Raw genomic sequence first — 20,816 nt, 5'->3', positions numbered from 1 at the left:
CAACATTCTCTGACTGGAAGAAATTTGTTTAACATTTAAACCTATTTTCTGCACATTCCAGCACATAAAATAAAATATTTTTTTGTGTTTACACTCACTCTTTCAAATAGATGCAAGTAAAACACAGCAGAATATAAATAAAGTCAAAGACTAGTTGCTCTATTTTCACCTGTAAAGCAGGAGTGGGGTAGGCGGAGGTTTACCCTGGTGCAGGTGTGCCGCAGCGGTCAGTTGAAGACTCCGCGAGTTTCTCTGTCAATTTCCCATTACAGTCGTAGCGCACTTGGCGCTTGCTTGGAAGTTTAGGGGGTTTTTTTCGCTGTAAAAAGAAGTTTTCTTCCCACGCACAACGGACACTAATGTTTTTGTCACTTTTTATGGAATCAAACTCAAAATAAGGTCAGTACTTCCACGCTTTAAACGCTGCACGCTCATGCTCTCTCCCGCACTCGATATATTATCCATTGTTGATCTGCAGACAACTGTTGTCATGAACGTCGCACTAGCTTACGTCACTGTCATGAGACATTCTCGCAAAAAACTCATGGTTTTAGTAACGCAGTAACGCAGCGTTCCTACGGGAAAGTAACGGTAATCTAATTACCGTTTTTGCAATGGTAATCCCTTACATTCCTCGTTACTTGAAAAAAGTAATCGGATTACAGTAACGCGTTACAAGTAGCGCGTTACTGCCTATCTCTGCTTGATTACATGTGCACATAAAACAGGTTGGTTGATGCTTTTCTACCTCACTGAGCCACTGGCAGCTCAGTTATTACAAACTCGAGATTCTCAAAGGTCCAAAACGTATAAAGCTGAAATGCAATGAAACGTGGCAAAAAAAACACCATGGAGAATGCTGCAGCTGAAAAGAGTTTATTCTTCAGTGGAATTGTTAAGTGCTGTGCAAAAGTCTTTAGCCACCCCTCATTTTGGTTTATTTTGTTCAGAAAATGGGAGGTGCAGAGTTTTTTTGAAACCTGTGAAAAGACATTCATGGAAATACAGTGTACACTGAAAGGAACAGGTCCAAGGAACGAACAGTGGTGAACCAGCGACAGGGTCATGGGCAGCCAAGGCTTATTGATGCATGTGGGGAGTGAGAGCTGGCCTGTGTGGTCCCATCCAGCAGTCGAGCTACTGTAGCTCGAAAAAGTTAAAAAGGTTGGATGGGATCTTTGTCATGATGGTCTTCCACATCAGTAACTACGGCTTCTCCTCCATAACATGGAAGCTTCTTCCAGACCCGCAGATGAAGGTAGCTGGATCCTCCCACATGAACCTGCAGTCAAACCAGAGGAAACTTGTACTTGTTGAACACTGAAGATCTTCAATCTGTTCAACAGCTCATCTGGATCTCACAAGTAACTCAGTCCATAAACATTTTCTTTATTTTCTTCCATTAATAATCACTGTCATGTATGATGTCACAGTTTTAATTACCTTGATGTCATAGTTGAATCCTTGCACCACTTGACTCTTGTACTGAACAGCTTTGAACACGGCATATGCTTCATTTCTTTTTTCCTCTACTTGACACTTAACCTGTGTATGGACAAAATAAAAGTAAAACACAACGTAAAATGCAGAGCACAGAGTTGATGTGTCTGTCTGTCTGAATGTTATGAAGAAGCTCACCTCATCACAGATTGTCTGAATTTCCTCATCAGCGTCTTTCACCTTCGAGAATCCTCCACCTGTTATGGTATCCATTGTGAAAGTCTGCTGAAATAAACAGAGGAGACAGTTTTCTGGTTTTATGTGTCTCAAACATACTGGTGCCAGTCCCAGTACATATACTGGGTAAGAGACCCGGAAACTTACTGGAAGGTGACTCTAACGTATGATAGGAGGAGCAACATGTGAAACCACAGCCCCTAAATGTTTGCTTACACTGTCTTCTTGAAATATCTACTTGTGTAATTGTCTTAAATTATCTGTGTCTTTAAAACAGATAAACCTATGCTTTCATATGAACTTTTCAGACCACTAAAAAGGACGATAACTAAAAGGTGTTTCTCGTAGTTCTGTCAGTCTGTAGTCGTGATGAATGTCTTATAAAAATAATTTATGTGCCACAGCTGTGGCTGTCAAAAATTATCTTAAATAAATACCATGAACTTTGCAAATTCTTCTTTAAGCTGACTGTCCAGAGATAAGCTATCAAACCTTAGATAGATCAATATGCCAGATCTGCAAGTTTTTTTAACTGAAGGGAAAAAAAGTGTGTAAATGAGGAACCTTACAGTTTTGCAAGACACCCCAAAAACACGTTTTCAAGAAAATGATAAAAGGAATCTTGAGTCTATATAAACCTGTTTAGAGCAGATGGTTGTCAAACTAAAGTATTTAAAATCTCATCCAGCTCCTCCACACCATTGTACAATATTTACTTTTTACTTATTACAAACATGTGAACTTAACAAAAAACTAAGGAAACTTTTATTTGGGCAATCATTTCTTTGTTGTCACACTTCTTCTTGGCAATAAATCTTGTGCTATTGGAAACTCTGTTTATTTTCCTTTAAATGGTGCCATGTTTGTAAGGAAAATGCATTCCTGTGTTGAGCAGCAGAGGTGAGTATGTGGATTATGCCCATAAAAACTTACCAGATCTTCTCTGTCAAAGCCAAATAGCTTATTCTGCTATTGACTCTGGTTTTGAGCTTCAGGTACCCCAGGTACTGACAATCCAGTGCCTGATTGGTGCCCACTTAGTATCTCCTGTGAGCATGGACCCTGGTGCAGCGATCATATTCTCCAAGCATGCTATATTTAACTGATGTGGATAGGGCCTGTGCCATAGGGCAACTTCAAACTTGACACCACAAGAAGACCGTTTCCGCTCACTGTCTGCATTTAGAAACCGTACGCAGTCTGCTACAGATTTGCAGTCAAAGTTTGCAGGATGATTTTGCCAGTGGTGCTCTGCCCAGACGATGCATCAGGCCCATTAGCACTGACGTCAGCGACATGTGCACTAAGCATGAACGTGAGGAGAAATGTTATGTTTAGCAATGAATGCAGACTCTGCCTTTAGCAGCTGGATTGTAGGATCAAAGTCTGGAAAAGACACATAGACGCTGTGCTGATTGATGCATCGATGGAACAGCTTTTGCAGAGCTTGTCCCTATGCAGAAAGATATTGAGATTAGATCCTGTAACAAGTGGCATCCCATATGTCCACAGTCTGGGACCAAACTATTTCCTCCAAGATGATAACCCTTGCCCCCACAGAGTATGCTTTATCAGAGACTACCTTCATAATTTGGGCAGGGACAAGATAGAATAGCCTACCTATAGTCCTGACCCCAACCACATTGAACACTTGTGGGATCAGCTTGGGTGTTAATGCCAAAGTAACCAGTAAAACCACATTGGCTTAGTTGTGACAAATGCTGGTTAAAGAATGGGATGCCGTCATCCGACAGCAGTGTGTGACCAAACTGGTGACCAGCATGGGGAGGAGGTACCAGGCTCATGTGGCTGTGCATGGTTCTTCTACAAGCTACAGAGTCAATAAATTCATTAAATTGCTAATATGTCTTCAACCTCTAATCTTCCAATCCAATAAATTACACCAAACAAGAGTCCATAGCAGAACAAGCTGTTTAATGAACTGTGTATTATATTATCAGACTCCTAAATGCTCTGATTGATTGATAACACTGCTCGCCACTAAAACTTCAGATTTTAACCAACTACAGAACAGAGCAATCATCAGCCACGTCACCTACATGGATGACATCAAGCTGTGAACGAGATATCGATTCACTGATCCACACCACCAGGATCTACAGCAACAACATTGGCATGTCATTCAGACTGGAGAAGTGTAGTTTGATAGTATCAACGAGAGGGAAGGTAGTGAGAGGATTGTACTACCAGGAGGCAACATTTGAGACACTGAGGACAGCTGCATGTACCTGGGAATCCCACAGGCAAATGGGAATCTTGAAGAGACCGCAACCACCAAATACCTTCAGAGGGTAAGGCAAGTCCTGAGGACTCAGCTGAATGGGAAGAACAAGGTGATCAGTACCTGTGATCAGATGCCAGGGATTAGATACCCTGCTGGGATACACCCTGAGAGTGTACGCAAAGCAAAAGGAAGGAGGCCAAGGACTAGTGAGTGTAAGAACCACTGTGGAGGATGAGACAACAGACATCTATGAGTACATCAGGAAGGTGGCCACTAATGACTGCATGCTTAGTGAATAACTCTGGCAGCAGAAACCAGAGAAACTGAGAAAGAGGAGGATCAAGGAGAAGAACCATCATTTAAGGACAGGGCCCTGCACGGTATGTATCACCAGCAGATAGAAAAAGTAGATGACATCCAGAAATCCCACCAGGGGCTGGACAAAGCTGGACTGAAAGACAGCACAGAGGCACTAATCATGGCAGCACAGGGGAACGCTCTGAGCACAAGATCCATCGAGGCTGAGGTCTACCACACCAGGCAAGACCCCAGGTGCAGGCTGTGTAAAGATGCCCCTGAGAAAATCCAGCACATAACGGTTGGGTGCAAGATGCTAGCAGGCAGGAAACACCATAACCAAGGGGTCGGCATAATATACAAGAACATCTGGGCTGAGTATGGCCTGGAAGTCATAGGGTGGTCGAGAATGATGAGCTAAGGTCCTGTGAGACTTCCAGATACAGACGGACAAAATGGTGGTAGCTAACCAACCGGACATGGTGGGGGTAGAGAAGCAGAAGAAGAAGGCCGTAGTGATACACGTAGCGATACCAAACGACAGCAACATCAGGAAGAAGGAACACGAGAAGCTTGAGAAGTACCAAGGGCTCAGAGAAGAGCTCGAGAAGATGTGGAGGGTGAAGGTAACATTGGTTGCAGTGGTAATCGGAGCACTAGGTGCAGTGACTCCCAAGCTAGGCGAGTGGCTCCAGCAGATCCCTGGAACAGCATCCGAGATCTCTGTCCTGAAGAGCGCAGTCCTAGGAACAGCTAAGATACTGCGCAGGACCCTCAAGATCCCAGGCCTCTGGTGGAGCACCCAAGCTTGAAGGATAGACCGCCCGCAGGGGCGACAGGGGAATTTAAAAAAGTTAATAGATTATATAGTTTCTATAATTTATATGTTCATTTATATAATCTACACACACACACAGTTACTTTAGCCTTCCCCACTGCTCTGCCACCAACTTACCGTAAGGTTGACAGCTGCAACTATTCTGGTGCACACAGCACTATGGTGCTAATTACATTATACACACGCAGCATTGAGGCCGTCCAAAGAGCAGCGACTTTATCCAAAATGCTGTACCTGTCACAATGCTTTCACATTTATAAGATAACTGCAAAACACTGATTAAATAAATCCAAGATGCAGTTGTGTTCATAATCAACATCACCAGAACTCTTACCATCAATAACACACACTGCAGTAATCAATATACTTACAGGTATCTGAACACACACTGGCAGTCCTGGACTTTCCTCACCACCAGCCTATGTCTGCCATTTCCCACTTCAGTGTGCAGCTCTCTTATTCCAGCCACGGGGTGCCCAGCATTCCCAGGCTTGCACTCTTAATGACTGACGGAGTGGAGCCGTCACGGTGCACGCACTCAGAGCATGACTCATGACAGAAACATACAATATCCAGTAAGTGAGATCAGTTAAATTTATAGTGTCATTTACTGCTTATATCATTAAGGGAAATTTATTTATTTTTGTTTTTCTTTTTTCAAAAATGTAATTAAAAACATAAATACCACCCTTATGGGTATACAGTAAGCTTGAAGATCAGACGACAGCAAGTTAAGTCTAAAGTCAACTCTTTTAGTCTGACACAGTACTTCTTTCTTATCTTTCCTTAGTTTGTCATTCAAATGATGAAGTGTTTCTGGTCTATAGGATAAACATAATACATGTCAAATAAAAGTCAAATATTTAAAGTCTATCATCAAATGTTTATGTGCTACAGTTCATCCTGACTATTGTATAATATTATTTATTCACTTTTTAAAACATTTATGGGCCTGACGATTTTGCTTTAGCTCTAGCTCATGTGAGAAAGAAACTTTTCACAGAACTCTGTGCTGTCCTATGAAAAACCAAGTACAACACCTGACTCCATACTTTGTCGAACAAAACAAACCACAAAATTCACATTGATGTAATTAACAAAGACAAGCGTCAGTAACAAGATAAAAGAAACACTGATTAATGGTCAAATTTGCTAAAAAAATAATGCTGACAACCTACTGACCACCTTTCATGTGTACTTTCAGTTATCTCCTAAAAGCTGGAAAAGTTGATTTCAATCAATAAGAGACCCTCTGACTGAACTGTGCTTTATTTTAGGTCCCCTTCAGATATGCGTTCAAAAAGGATAACATGCTAAATGAAATATAACTCTCCAAATGATGCTATAATTGACTCTTACACACAGGATGTGGGGAAGAAAAGTATTTAAACTTCAGTCTCACATGGTTATTGCTACAAGAACGTAAAATATGATTTTGTGAGTTTGAAAACACATAACATTGTGTGCTAAAATCCTTCAATTCAGAGCCTGGAGACATGCTTACAGCATTTCTCTCTCATATCTTTTGCAGCTCTTTTTTAGCCTATTATTTTCTCACCTTTTTCACTTTTCTGGTTATTGCACCCTCTCAGATGTGACTACAGGGAAGCTTTCTGTCCATATCTCTTCCTGCCGTACTGCCCTCTGATGACTTCTTTGCGTTCTCTCAATCTTTTCTATCCTTTCTTCACATCTTTCAAACCTATATCACTTTTTCACACCTCCTGATATAAAACTCCAGTGTTGTTCTCATTCTACATAAATCTCAGCTTTTTTCAGCTCCTCTGCTATAGTCCATCCTTTCTCCCTTTTACCAGGATAAGAATCTGATTTTTAATACTTTGATTTAATTTGGGATGAATTGTTCTCCCAAACGCTGCCAAAAGCCAGGTTTTACTGATAAATCTTTGTTTGATGGGGGGACTTTAAATGTATTCTTCTCTCTGCTCCTTTTCTTTTTACACTGACCTTATTTATTTTATCCTGCAGTCAAGTCAGGTGTGCATGCTGTTTGTGAGGCAAAGCAGAGGGAAGGGCGGGATTACAAATGCACAAGGGGCTGATTAGACAATGAGACACAGGAGAGCGCAAAAGTAAAGATAAAAGCCAAACCAAACCAAACTTTTTCCACCACTTGGTGAGTAGTTGGCATCCTACATGCAAACTGCAGGTGACCATGGCAATCTGATTGCAACCAAAGCAATCACAATCAGTGTTGGTCAAGTTACTTGAAAAAAGTAATCAGTAACTAATTACTGATTATCCCCCCCCCCCAAAGTAATCCTGTTGCTTTACTGAAATTTGTTTAACATTTGAACCTATTTTCTGCACATTCCAGCACATAAAATAAAATAGTTTTTTGTGTTTACACTCACTCTTTCAAATAAATGCATGTAAAACACAGCAGAAAATAAATCAAATCAAAGACTCAGTGGTCCTGTTGCTCTATTTTCCCCTGCTTAGCAGGAGTGGGGCAGGCGGAGGTTTGCCCTGGTGCAGGTGTGCCGCATGTCAGTGGAAGAATCTTGGAGTTTCTCTGTGAATTTCGCATTCCCATGGCAGCGTACTCGGTGCTTGCTTGGAAGTTTAGGGTTTTTATCGCTGTAAAAAGACGTTTTCTTCCCACGCAGTGAACATCAGACGCTAATGTTTTGTCACTTTTTACGGAATCAAACTCAAAGTAAGGTCAGTACTTCCAAGCTTTAAATGCTGCACGGTCATACTCTCTCCCGCACTCGTTATATTATCTATTTTTGATCTGCACACAGCTGTTGCCACGAACGCCGCACTCGTTTACCTCATTGTCATGAGACACTCGCGCAAACGAAATCACGGTTTAGTAACGCAGTAACGCAGCATGCTTACGGGAAAGCAACAGTAATCTAATTACCTTTTTTGCAATAGTAATCTCTTACTTTACTCATTACTTGAAAAAAGTAATCGGATTATGCGTTATTGCCCATCTCTGGTCCACATACAGAAAGTGTCATAGAAAGATTTAAGGTATCGTGCCACATTTGACCTCTGACCTCTTGTTCATGGTTAATAAATTAAGAGTCAAAGTGAAAGACAAATTTGAAACTTTGTTACTTACTGCCGTTGTTTGGAATAAATAGGAATATAGGGAATTATATATTTTCATTTCAAGACAGCGTTGTCAAGAGAAAGAGAATGACCTGCCTAGTTAATAGGAAATATACTTTACTATAATATATAATAAGCTGAAGTTATTCATGTACTTTATTATTAAACATTTAAACAATGAAATGAATGTTACACATGTAGTATATCTGCATATCTGTATAAATAAGAAAGAATAATGTCAAGTATAGTAAAGTGGATTTCATCAGGACAAAATAAAAGCCCTTCCTCTTGTTTTTATTTCAATACAAATTTCTTAAAGGAAAAACAAAGGAAATAAATAAATACAAAACATCACACTATTGCCCTTTAATTATTTTTAAAAACCTGACATCTGTGCAGACCACAACTAGACAGATAAGCACATCGGATTCAGATTTGATTTAAACTAACATCAGTCAGTCTCTAGAAGTCTAAAAAGTCTGTTTCTATCATTAAACATCCAATATACTCAACTTCCCAGAAAGTTTTGACTTCACGTGTGAAAATAGGAACGATTTTTGTTGTGTTTTGTACCACGACATCAGCTCAGATATTAACCTGCATTCAGCCCATGTTTAAACAAAATGTGGCATTTTCTGCTATTTCCTGTCAGGACAAATGGAAATGAAAATGTAATTTGCTTTAATATGATGAAACTAAAAAAGCTTGATTTTCATCACTGACTGAGAATATTGGATCTGTCTCCCAGCCTGGCTGTCCTGATTATGATGATGTATAAACCTTTAGCTGAGGAATAGATGCCAAAAGCCAAGAAGACCATAGAATTGTGCTCATTTTGCTGTCAGTAGACAGTGTTGGGGAGTAACGGAATACATGTACCACTGTTACGTATATAAAATACAAAATATGAGTAACTGTATTCCATTACAGTTACCGTTTAAAAGGGTGGTATTCAGAATACAGTTACTTTGTTGAAATAAATGGATTACATGGCGGTCTTTTCCTGATTTATATGTTAGGCTATGCCCTCTCTATTTTTGGTAATTCCACGACGGTGGAAACCCAAACAAAACACGCATTAAGAGGCTCTAATGCCTGTGTCTCAGTCTCACGGCCCATGTCACCTCTAATGATGTGAAGAAATATTTCTTTAAATTATTATTCAATAAATTGATTTAATATGAAGGCAATAGGCAGAGTGTTACATGCATAGCCCTAAAGAATATAGCCTCATGGGCAGTGTAGTCCATGCTGCAGGGAGAATGCAGCCAAAAAGAGTGCCTGACGAGCCCAGTTGTAAGTAAGCTATTAAGACTCGACTTTCGAACTCGTGTTCGTGTTTTCCTCTGAAACAATAAGTTCCGTTGGAGCATACTTTCAACGCCTCTCTCTGTCTCTCGCTAGCAAAGCTGACCCAGACAACAAAGTAAAGCAAGTTTTTGGCTACGAGCCCGACACGGAACCCGACGTATTAGACAGAGGTCCCTTTACTACGGTTCGGAGCCGCGGACCTGTTTCATGTACGCGTGGAATAGTTTTAGTTGTAAAAAGCATGATAATATATTAAGTAATCCAAAGTACATTTTAGGGCATGTATTCTGTAATCTGTAGTGGAATATATTTTAAAAGTAACCTTCCCAACACTGTCAGTAGATGACATGAAGAGAGCTGATACTGAGATGTCTTTATTTCCTTGATGCCTTGTTGGCATGTTGAATGAGTTATTGCCTTCCTTGTGTAATGTTTAGTTAGTTTGAATTTGTGAAATTCCCTCCCTTCTGAGGTGAGAAATAACTTTGCTGTTGCAGAGCTAAATTATTCAACAAGTTAATACCTTCGCAGCGAGGTCACCTGCGGCACGAGAAATCCATTTTCATGTTATTTAATGTTCCTCGGTACAATGACAGTCCTGTAATGAAGTGCCTAATTTAAAATGGAACATCATCTATTGGTGAAACCAGCTTAGATTATAGGACTCACATGTTTTCATTTCTAGTCTTTAAAACCTCTCTACCCATCTAGTATTAATTCCTTCTGGGATACAAATATGTATATTATGCAGACACACAAACACACATGCAGCTATTACCCATTTCTTGTTTTTATACCTAAGATGAATTATTGTTGAATGAAGACATTTTTCAAACACATGTAATTGCCAATTGTGTTTATTGGGTAAAAAAAAAAGGTAGAAGGGGGGAAAAGAGGTAAAAAGAGGAATAAAAAGAAGGAAAGAGAGAGAAGAGAGAAAACCCCAACAATCCCCTCTGAGCAAGCACCAGGCGACAGTGGATAGGAAAAACTCCTTTTAAAGTGAAAGACACTTAAAGGAGAAACCTATGGCAGAACCAGGCTCAGGAGGGGGCAGTCAACTGCCGGGACTGGTCGGGGGGTGAGGGTGAAAAAAGAAAAAGGAGGGAGGGGGAGGGGAAGGGGAAGGGGAAGGGGGAAAATTAAGTTGGAATAGAGGTGGAGGAAGACATGGTTACATCAGGTGAGAAGCAGCAGTGTCCCTTCTCCAGAACCAGTGGAAACGTTTTCTCTTCTTTTTCAGACAATGTTCCACCAGCACTTTTTTCTCAAGGATGAGGGTTTTCAGCTCATCCATTGTTTCTGTGTTTTCTTTCTCAAGTTTGCTGCATCTTTTCACCATGTCTTCTAATTGTTCTTGTTTTTCTTTAAGCTTGTCTTGCAGTTCTTTAACTGTTGCCTCCTCTATTCGCTTTGCCTTGTGCACATCTGTGTGCATGTCTTCCAGCTGCTGGTTTCTCTTCTGGATTTCTTGAAGTCTACACTGCAGGTCTTTATGTGTTTTCTGTTGTTCTTGCTTTTGCGCCTGGATTTCAGTGTTTTTGGACTTCAAGGTCTTAGAAAGTTCTTCAAGTTCGGTATTTTTTCTCAGCATTTCATTGATGCTACTCTGCATCGCTGAGCACTGTTTTTCCATTTTTTTCTTTTCTCCTTCCAGTACAGATGTTTTGTACCTCGTTTCGTTATACAATTCTTGGAGTGCTAGATATTTCTTCTGGAGAAAAAATTTTTCTTCTTCCTGTTGTATTTTCTGTTGGTCTTTTTCTTGAAGCAGCTCTTTATTTTTGAGGAGTGTTTCCTCAAGAGTTATTTGGAGCATTTTGCATTTTTCCTCCAAGACTTCAAACTTGCGGTCCATTTCTTTCTCGAGCATTTCTTGTTGCTCTCTCTCTTCAATGAACTCCTTATTTCTGTGCACTTTTTTATCGAGCTTGATTTGGAGCAGTCTGTGTTTTTCCTCCATCTCATCAAGCTTGGAGTCCATTTCCTTCTGCTTCATATCCATTTGCTTCTTGTCTTTAACCAACTGTTGATTTTTGTGCAGAGTTTTATCATGTTTCACCTGCAGAGCTTTGTATTTTTCCTCCATGGCTTGGAGTTTGCTCTGCAGGTCTCTCTGCTCTTCGGGCTGTTGTTTCTTGTCTTGGAGAATCTCTTTATTTCTCTCCAGAGCTTCATCAAGCATAACTTGCAAGCCTTCATTTTGTTTCTCGATGTTCCTCAGCTTGCACTCCATTTCTTGCTGATGTATTTTCTGTTGGTCTTTGTCGTGAAGCAACTCTTTATTTCTTTCCAGAGCTTCATCAAGCATTACTTGCAAGCCTCTATTTTGTTTCTCAATGTGCCTCAGCTTGCAATCCATTTCTTGCTGATGTATTTTCCGTTGGTCTTTCTCGTGAAGGAACTCTTTATTCCTTTCCAGAGCTTCATCAAGCATTACTTGCAAGCCTCTATTTTGTTTCTCGATGTTCCTCAGCTTGCAATCCATTTCTTCCTTTTGTATTTTTTGTTGGTCATTCTCGTGAAGCATCTCTGTATTTTTGAGCAGTGTTTCCTCAAGAGTTATTTGCAGCATTTTCAGTTTTTCTTCCAAGACTTCAAACTTGGAGTCCGTTTCTTTCTCGAGGATTTCTTGTTGCTCTCTCTCTTCAATGAACTCTTTATTTCTGTGCACTGTTTTCTCAAGCTTGATTTGGAGCAGTCTGTGTTTTTCCTCCATCTCGTCATGCTTGGAGTCCATTTCCTTCTGTTTCATTTCCATTTGCTTCTTGTCTTGAAGCAACTGTTGATTTTTGTGCAGAGTTTTGTCATGCTTTACCTGCAGCGCTTTGTATTTTTCCTCCATGGCTTGGAGTTTGCGCTGCATGTCTCTCTGCTCGGCCTGTTGTTTCTCTTCTTGGTGGATTTCTCTAAGTTTCTCCAGAGCTTCATCAAGCTCTTCTTGGAGCTCCTGATTCTTCCTGACCATGGTTTCCTGTTTTATGCTCTCTTTTTTCTCCTTTTGGAGCAGATCTTTAATTTTTTCCAGAGCGTCATCCAGCTTTTCTTGGAGCACCTGATTCTTCTTATCTTGGAGAGCCCATTGTTTCTCCTCAATACCTTCTTTTTCTTGAAGCTGGTAGGATAATTTTTCTAATTCAGCTCTTTCTCTCATTTTCTTCCGTCAGGATCTTAATCTTCTCTCTGTTCATGAGATTTTCATTCTGCATTTCTTCCAATCGCTGTTCCTCTAATTCTACCTGTTCATCCCAAGGTAGAGAGCTCATATAAGGGTCTAGGGACTCATACCATGGAATAGAGCTGGGGTCAGCTTCTTGTCTTTCTTGCTTTTTCGGAGACATGTTGGAGTCTGTTTACCGTGACTACGAAAAGGATCCAAAGGTTTCGAAATGCTTTACTGGTGAATGTTTGAACGCTGCTGACATAAGTGCTGCAAATAACGGACTAAAAGTTGTACATCCTCACCCCTATTTAAGGATTTTGAGGATCAAAGCTTCAAAGGATCAAAGCTTTAGAAGCCCGTGACATCAGAATTCCATAAGCCATGAGGTTGTCACATGACATTTTTGAATGAGGTCATATTTTTGTATGAATTTTTTTAAATAACATCAACATTCCGTAAGCCAGTGAGGTTCTTACATGACTTTTGAATGAGGATAAATTTTTTGCTTGGAAAATTACCAATAAAGTTTCAATCCCTGTTACTTTTGTAAAAAAAAAAAAAAAAGAAAGAAAGAAAAAAAGTGAGTAAAGAAAGTAAGTAAAAGTACAGTTTTATTTATATAGCATCTTTCAAGACAAATTCATTTTGTTTGAGTTGTACTGGTAACTCGTTGAAGTGTTACTGGGTATCATAACCAGTTTGCGCATACAGTGAGTGAAAGCATTGGGTGGACTGAATGAGGCTAAATTAAATCGATAGAACTGAGTGGAGTTCTATCGATTGTATTGATCAGACAGTTAGAACAACAACTAAAGGAAACTTTGATTAATCTCAAAGGAACTAATATAGGTTAACTGGTAGCTGATACAAATCAGGATTTAAAACCATTTTTGGTTTGTGTTAGATTTATATTGTTGATTGTCATTTATGCTTAGAAATATCTACTTATATATGCTTAGTTGTAGATTGATAGAGGTTTGATCCTTAATAGTCTGCAAACTTTGTGTGCATTCCAGAGTGTTCTGGCATGCACACACAACTTAAGGTCAGGAGAAAGGTTATATCTACTCTTACTGATTTATGGTATAGGAGGACACCTACTCTGTATCTGGTTAAGTATAAGAGCCTTTTGTTTAGATGGACCGTTAGACTCCTGGCACCAGCGTTGGGGAGTCTTCACAGGTACACACACACACACACACACACACACTTACACAACGCACAGGCAAGGTAATCTTTGTGTGTATGTATACGTCATATGTTAATGACCCTATGCATATTCATGTAACCTCAATTAAAGAGCAGTGTACGGGGGAGTGGACGAGAGCAACTGGGGTCAAGCGAAGGAACGGCGCTTGTCCGGTTCTCTCCCGTGCACGGAAACAAAGAACGTTGCCTACTTGTGTCTTGCTTGCTGTGTAATTACATTGTCTTCAACGTTCCAGCGAATAGGTTTATGCTATGAACCTATCAGTTTGTTTGTTTTTCTGTTTGACTCCTTGTTTTGTTTAATATTGCAATTTATATGATAGTATTATGGGTTTGTTAAACTTTTCAATGTGCAAATGTTGGAAAATGAAATATCACAGCTGGAAATCAATGAAAGTGGAAATTCAGAAGAACTACCATCTCCACCCTAAATGACCATAGCCCCTCCACCCTTATTTGTTTATTACATTATATAACTGCCCTTGTATACAGACCCACAATGTTTCTCTTTCAATATTTCTTACACATACACCATGTATATAGTTTCACTCACATATATGTATGCATATACATTGCTTTTTATTTTATTTTATTTATTTATTTTTCCCCCCTTGTTGTATATTGGTTTCTCTTCTTCTTACTTTTGCATCTTTGTGGTCAAGCTACCCAATTTCGCCGTGCAAGAAACTGCACAATGACAATAAAAAGCTCTAAGTCTAAGTCTTTTCCTCATTAATGCACATCAAAGATAACTATGTAATGTGTCTGTTGCACACTTTGTATGTCAGGAATAACCATAAATGTGTTGTCTTACAAACGGCTGTATCAGGTCTTTACATCCACAATAAGCGTGGATAACAGAACTCCTGGAAAGCAAAATAAAAAAAAAAAATCTGGTTCTTGTTTTTAAGACAGTCGCCTTTAGTTTCACGCTGAGTGATGCTGGATTGTTGCAGACAAAGCTGATTATGTTTCCCACTGGGTTTTAATCTTCAGAGGCAACACAGAGTAAAGAGAAGCATTGTTATTTCAGTTTAACTTTAGTCTCAGTTTAGTTTTATCCCCTTGTAAATTTGATAAGAGCCAAATTGAGGAAACAAACTCAGTGTGTGGCCAGAAAATGCCATGGTGTCTTACAAACACATGTCACAGCAAAATATGAAGGATAAGACATCACATGTATAACGGAAAGAGACGCAGAAGAATTCATCTCTTTAGGCACTAGGATCAGCACCTTCACGCAGGCTGACCTGGCATCACGCAGCATCCAGTACGTCCACACCAGTGAAGAAGAGAAACATGCCGACCAGTTCTCCTTCACCGTGTCCGACGGGACAAATGAGGTGAATGGCAGAAGATTTTTACGATACCTGGTAGCTTAACATGTTTTAAAATTCATTCATGAAGGAGGTCTAGATGCAGATATCTACTGACTACAACAGAAGCTCTGAAATATTATTTGTTCTTCCTAAAGACTAATTGGGTTTTAAAAATAACTTTGTTCCCATTTTGGCCAAGAAATAAGTCAACAGTCCTTGTGTGTCCAAAGAGGGACCTTTAATGGTGGTTCTGATAGTTTGTTGCACGTGGGGCTTCATAACCGTAGATCAGTCACAACGGTCACGTGAGCATCAGAGCTGGACCACAGAGCAAGGAAGAAGGTGGCCTGAGCTAATGAATTGTGTTTTCTTTTACATCACGGGCCAGGTGCATGTGGGGAACACCTGGCACCAATATGCACCATGGGAAGAAGGCTAGCCATCACAGGCAGTGTGCTGTTTTTAGGAAATGTCTTGTTGGGAAACCTTTGGTCCTGTCATCCATGTGGATGTTACTTTAACAAGTACCACCCAATCATTATTGCAGGTCATGTAGACACTGTCATGGAGACAGTCTCTTTCACTTCCTTCAGGATAAAGCGCCCAAACACAATGCAAAAATGGTTCAGGGTTGGTTTAAGGTGTGGACTCCTAATTCCCTAGATCTCAGTCAGACCTGAAGACCTATTGCACAAAAAAACTTAAAAAAAACTAAAAAAAAACAAAAAAAACAAAACAAAAAAACAACAACAAGATAATCTGGCTGTTTGGAAGCAAAATATAGATAAATGAGGGGGGTCTCAAGACTTTTACTTAGTGCTTTATTAACAACAAAAGTATAGGATTATTGCAGAGAAAGTACCTGTATTTAGCCTGTTAATAGCAAATATTCAATAAAAGCACCACATATCAATATTAGGCCCAGTTTTCTTCCTTCTATATGTTAATGATTTTATTTACTCCTCTAGTATTTTATATAAAGTAATGTTTGCTAATAATACAAATCTGTTTTGTCTCATGAAAACTAGATAATCTCCAACATATTTTACATTTAATAGGTTATTGTTTGCAAAAATGTAAAAAAAATTTAAAAAGTATCTGTATTTAACTCAAACAGAAACTAGAAAAATGTTGACAATGTACGTATCCAGATAAATAGTAGTGTTATCAAGAGGGTAAAATTTGCAATATTTTGGAAGGTTTGATGACTTTGTGACTTCCAAGAGGCAAATTGATGGTTTTATGAAAAAAGTTTCGAAATATGTTGGTTTATTTTTTAAAATTGAGAAATTGTCCTGAATGTGAATTATTGTGATAATTACATTGTGTAATATGTGTCCTACTTATTTTAGGAGATTGCAGACGTTACAAAAAGAGTTATATTTAGCTGTATCATGGTCCAAGGTAGATGCTCCTCCTAATCCTCTTTTTCATTACAGACTTCTGAAGTTGTTTAAGTATAACATCCTTCATAATGCCCGTGTAATGCATAATGTTTTGTTTTGGTTTTTTAAGTGTCACTCTCCAGATGTCACTGGATTCATGTTATCTTTAAGGTATTCTTAAGATGTTTGACTGATTTAGGTTAGTTGATGATGTCTTTTGGGAATCATGGATAGAGAGATTTAGATATATACATATACATGTATATATAGTCCACATTTACCAATTATTCACAAATCATTATTTCACAAATAACTGGGTCATATTCATTATCATGTTTGAATTTGTATTTTAGTTGATTTGTTTTCTCTGTATTACTGCAGGGTCTTTATAATATAAAGCTCTTTCAGGTGACTTTTGTGATTTAGAAATATATATATTGAAATGAATGGAATTCAATTGAATTTAATGTGTGATGTCACTTTATTTGTGACAACCCCAGCCAGACAATGGCTAAGCTTTCTGACATTTTTGCATGTTTTTATTTATGTTCAGCCTTAAGATGCCTTCCTTTTCCTTAATAATATTATTATTCATCTACAGGACAGATGAATAATAATATGCTCTAATAAAAATATATATATAAACAACAACAGATATGTGCATTATTTCAAAATTGTATACACTTGGACACGCGTGCACACAACAAGTCTAGCATTGTCAGGATGTACATAACAAATTTAGACACCTGATCGTTAAATAAACTTAATTTTACTGCATTTAAAACATCAATAAACATCTCCTTGTTTTTGTTCAATCTTATTAAAACATCAAAACTTTAAGTTACAGTTACACTGTACCTGACTTTCAGTCAAGACAGTGAGTTAGAAAACCCTCATAAGGAAGTGAACCAAAATTCCCATTATGTTAAAAAGTACAAATGGTAAAAACAGCTTACTGCTCCTTCAAAATGGAAGAAGCAGTAGCGGTTTTTGATACGGGCGACACGGGCGGTTGCCCGGGGCGGCATCGTGGTGGGGGGCGGCATCACGGGCATCGGCAAAAAAAAAAAAAAGAAACTAAAGAAATTGCTTGTACTCATGCTGCCCCGACATCAGCCAGCGCATATTGGGAATGGCATAGGCACCGATCGGTTTTCTATCGCCCATTTGCTGGGAGTATTTTTTTTTTTTAAGAACTTTATTTACAGATAGTATAACATACAAGGCATAATCATTAATCTCAATATGTAACATCCTCGGTTGAGCAATGTAGTAAGAAAAAAAAAAAAAAAAAAAAAAAAAAGCATAAAGCTAAAAGAGAGAACAATCAATAAAGGATTTGAACCAAAGGCAAAAAATACCATGAGCAAAAAAGGGCAGTCATGATTATAACATAGGGAGGTTTCTTTTTTTTTTTTTTAACATAGATCAAACTCGTTAAATAAAACAACAAGCTTATGAGCTTTCTTATTATTCACAAGTTTCAGCGATTTAGCCCAGAGTTTAAAGTCGTTCAGCCATCTGTTTATACATGGTTTAGCTTTAAAATATCTACATTTATGAATAAAAAAATTTCCCATTAACAAAAACGTCCTAATCAACAAGTCAAAATCTGCATTCTCAGCAAGTATTCCAAATTTTATTACTGTCACCGTTAAATGTGGTAACTGAATTCTCCTGGACTGTAGCCAGCTCCACATGTCAGTCCAGAAGGAGTGCACTGACTCACAGTAGAAAAACAAGTGATCCAGACTTTCAATATCATTTTCACAAAATGTGCAGGCGTTCACATCTAAGTTAAATTTCCGTCTTAAGAATTCATTGGTTGGATAAACCTCATTAATGATTTTAAAGTGAACCTCTTTTACTTTAGGGGAAAGAGGAAGTGAAATATACTTTTTTCTTATCGCCTTAACCTCCATGGACTCAAATTCTTTAAGGATATAATTTCTTTTAACCGGATTAGGGTAAATTTCATTTATCAAAATATTCCTGATCACCTTGTTTGTAAACCTGCTGTCATCAAATTCAACTCCAGCTATGCAGAGCTGCCTCAGTCCAGGAGAACTTTTAGAGTGCACAATATCTTCTTTTATCATTGATCTCAAAGGGACTGGGATGGCTTTTATTAAGGATTTATATCTCTTAGCAGTACATCTTACATCAAATTTCTCACAAAACGTCTCATGTTTTAATAAAACCCCATTCTCATCCATAAAATGAGCTACAGCCCAAATCCCTTTAGATCTCCATTCATCCATGTACACAGATTTCCTACACAAACGGATATACCTGTTGTTCCATATAGGGGTATTGTGAGGAGTAAAGTTATGTTTATAGATTAATTTCCAGTACAGAAGGGCCTGCTGATGGAAAGCTGAGAGTTTAACAGGTAACGAACTGCAATCAAAGTCACAGTGTAACAAAAAGTCTATTCCACCCATTTTGCCAAAAATCAAATTGGGAATAATGTTCCAAAAGGAATTTTTGTTCCTAATGAAAGATCTTAACCATTTCAATTTTAGTACACCATTCATAACATCAAAGTCAATGGCATTAGCCCCACCCTCTTCATAATTCTTAATCATATCATTCTTCTTTATATAATGACATTTGTTCCTCCATATAAATCTAAAATTAAAATTATTTATAGATTTAATCAGTTTTGGAGATATGGGCAGAGAAAAGGCTGGATAGACTGTCCATTTTGGTTAGCAAGATTCTCCCAAACAGAGTTATGTCCCTTTGCAACCACCTGTTCAAAATTGACTTACACTTTTCTATATTGGTACAGATATTCTTATTTTCTGTTGATGTCTTATCCTTACAAATTACAATGCCCAGATACTTCACCTCTTTTTTGATCTGTATATTATTTATTGCTTGAAGGGGACACTCATGCAGAGCTAGAATTTCACATTTATTAATATTCAGCTGTAAGCCAGAAGCTTTGGAGAAGTGGTTGATCACCTGTAAGGCTAAAGGAATCTGGTCCTCATTTTTTAAAAACAGGGTGGTATCATCTGCCAGCTGACTGATTATTATCCGTTCACCCATCACAGTTAACCCCTCAATGTGACTGTTTTTAATCAGAATAGACAACAGCTCAGCAACCATGATGAACAGAAGTGGTGAGCTGCTACATCCCTGCCTTATCCCTCTATTAACCTCAAACCTTGAGCATGTACCATGTTCTAGCAAAACAGAGCTATTAATGTCATTATAAAGCATCTCTATGACATCGATAAATTCCTCTCCAAAACCAAGAGACTGCAGAGTTTTTAATATGAACGTATGTTCAACTGAGTCAAATGCTTTGTAAAAATCCAAGAACAGGATGTATCCTCTCTCTTGGAGTATTTCACTGTACTCAAGGAGGTCCAAAACCAGCCTAATATTGTTATGAATTAGTCTTCCTTTCAAAAAACCTGATTGTGTTTCACTGATAATGTTTGAGATGCCTTTCTTTAGCCTCTCAGCTACAGCTCCAGACAGGATCTTATAGTCAGTGTTTAATAAGGTGATGGGTCTTAAATTGTCTAAAATTCTTTTATCCTTAACAGATTTAGGGATCAGGGTTATCAACCCTTGTTTCATGCTTGGCATCAGTTCTTTTTTCTCTATCGATTCCTTTAATGCATCAAACAATAAAGTTCTTAGGTCCTTCCAGAAGAATTGATAAAAGTTAGTAGTGAGTCCATCTGTCCCTGGGGACTTGTTTAATGCCATTTTCATGACCACCAAATCCAGTTCCTCAATTTTAAGCTCTGAATCACACAGATCTTTGAACGGCTCGTCAATACATGGGATGAGATTATGAATCTTACTAAAGAAACTATCAGAATCAGCTGCTGAATATTCTGAGGAGTACAATTTGGAATAAAAAGTGAAGACTTCCTTTTCAATCTTTCTGAAATCTTTACATTCAATCCCATTTATCAACAAGCTTGTGATTAAATTTCTCTGCTGTCTACACTTTTCCAGCTTACTAAAATATGATGAGTTCTTTTCACCTGCCTCAATCCATTTGGCTCTCGATCTTATAAAGGCACCCTGGGCTTTCTCTAGGTAAAGATCGTCTAATTTAGTTTGTAACTCCATCAATTTATTCTTCTCTTGCACGTTTAGTTTTTCTTTACTACAGCACTGAGTTATTTCACGAAGTAAATTACTTTCATATTCCGTTTTCCCTGTTCAGTTCTTTGCAGAATTTTATAGTGAATTCTCTGATTTTGAATTTAATAAATTCCCATTTCTGTATATTACCCACTACTGAGTCATCATTTTT

General features: G+C 38.5%; 2 protein-coding genes across 2 annotated transcripts; both read right to left on the bottom strand.

Annotated features, from left to right (window-relative positions):
• Window positions 1-356: 356 nt before the first annotated feature.
• Window positions 357-5,501, bottom strand: LOC120438957 (cystatin-B-like). The gene is made up of 4 exons (XM_039609569.1): window positions 5,429-5,501; window positions 1,639-1,725; window positions 1,444-1,545; window positions 357-1,282 (listed from the first exon to the last, which is right to left on the bottom strand). Exons 2-4 carry the CDS (start codon window positions 1,711-1,713, stop codon window positions 1,157-1,159), a joined length of 303 nt encoding a protein of 100 aa, XP_039465503.1. The 5' UTR covers window positions 1,714-1,725; window positions 5,429-5,501; the 3' UTR covers window positions 357-1,156.
• A 4,887-nt stretch (window positions 5,502-10,388) lies between these two features.
• Window positions 10,389-12,588, bottom strand: LOC120438956 (trichohyalin-like). Its single transcript, XM_039609567.1, has one exon. It carries the CDS (start codon window positions 12,418-12,420, stop codon window positions 10,627-10,629), a length of 1,794 nt encoding a protein of 597 aa, XP_039465501.1. The 5' UTR covers window positions 12,421-12,588; the 3' UTR covers window positions 10,389-10,626.
• Between the last annotated feature and the right edge of the window lie 8,228 nt (window positions 12,589-20,816).

This window comes from Oreochromis aureus, linkage group 3, assembly GCF_013358895.1.
Source record: "Oreochromis aureus strain Israel breed Guangdong linkage group 3, ZZ_aureus, whole genome shotgun sequence".
In the NCBI taxonomy this organism is placed as follows: domain Eukaryota; kingdom Metazoa; phylum Chordata; class Actinopteri; order Cichliformes; family Cichlidae; genus Oreochromis; species Oreochromis aureus.
This window is presented reverse-complemented; position numbering and strand designations above follow the sequence as displayed.

Excerpts from the sequence above, each read along its gene's own strand:
- LOC120438957 (XM_039609569.1), bottom strand. The coding sequence starts at position 1,713 with ATGGATACCATAACAGGTGGAGGATTCTCGAAGGTGAAAGACGCTGAT. Across the intron at positions 1,546-1,638 it reads TTCAGACAATCTGTGATGAG|GTTAAGTGTCAAGTAGAGGA; the intron begins GTGAGCTTCTTC and ends GTCCATACACAG. Across the intron at positions 1,283-1,443 it reads GATTCAACTATGACATCAAG|GTTCATGTGGGAGGATCCAG; the intron begins GTAATTAAAACT and ends GTTTGACTGCAG.
- LOC120438956 (XM_039609567.1), bottom strand. The coding sequence starts at position 12,420 with ATGGTCAGGAAGAATCAGGAGCTCCAAGAAGAGCTTGATGAAGCTCTG.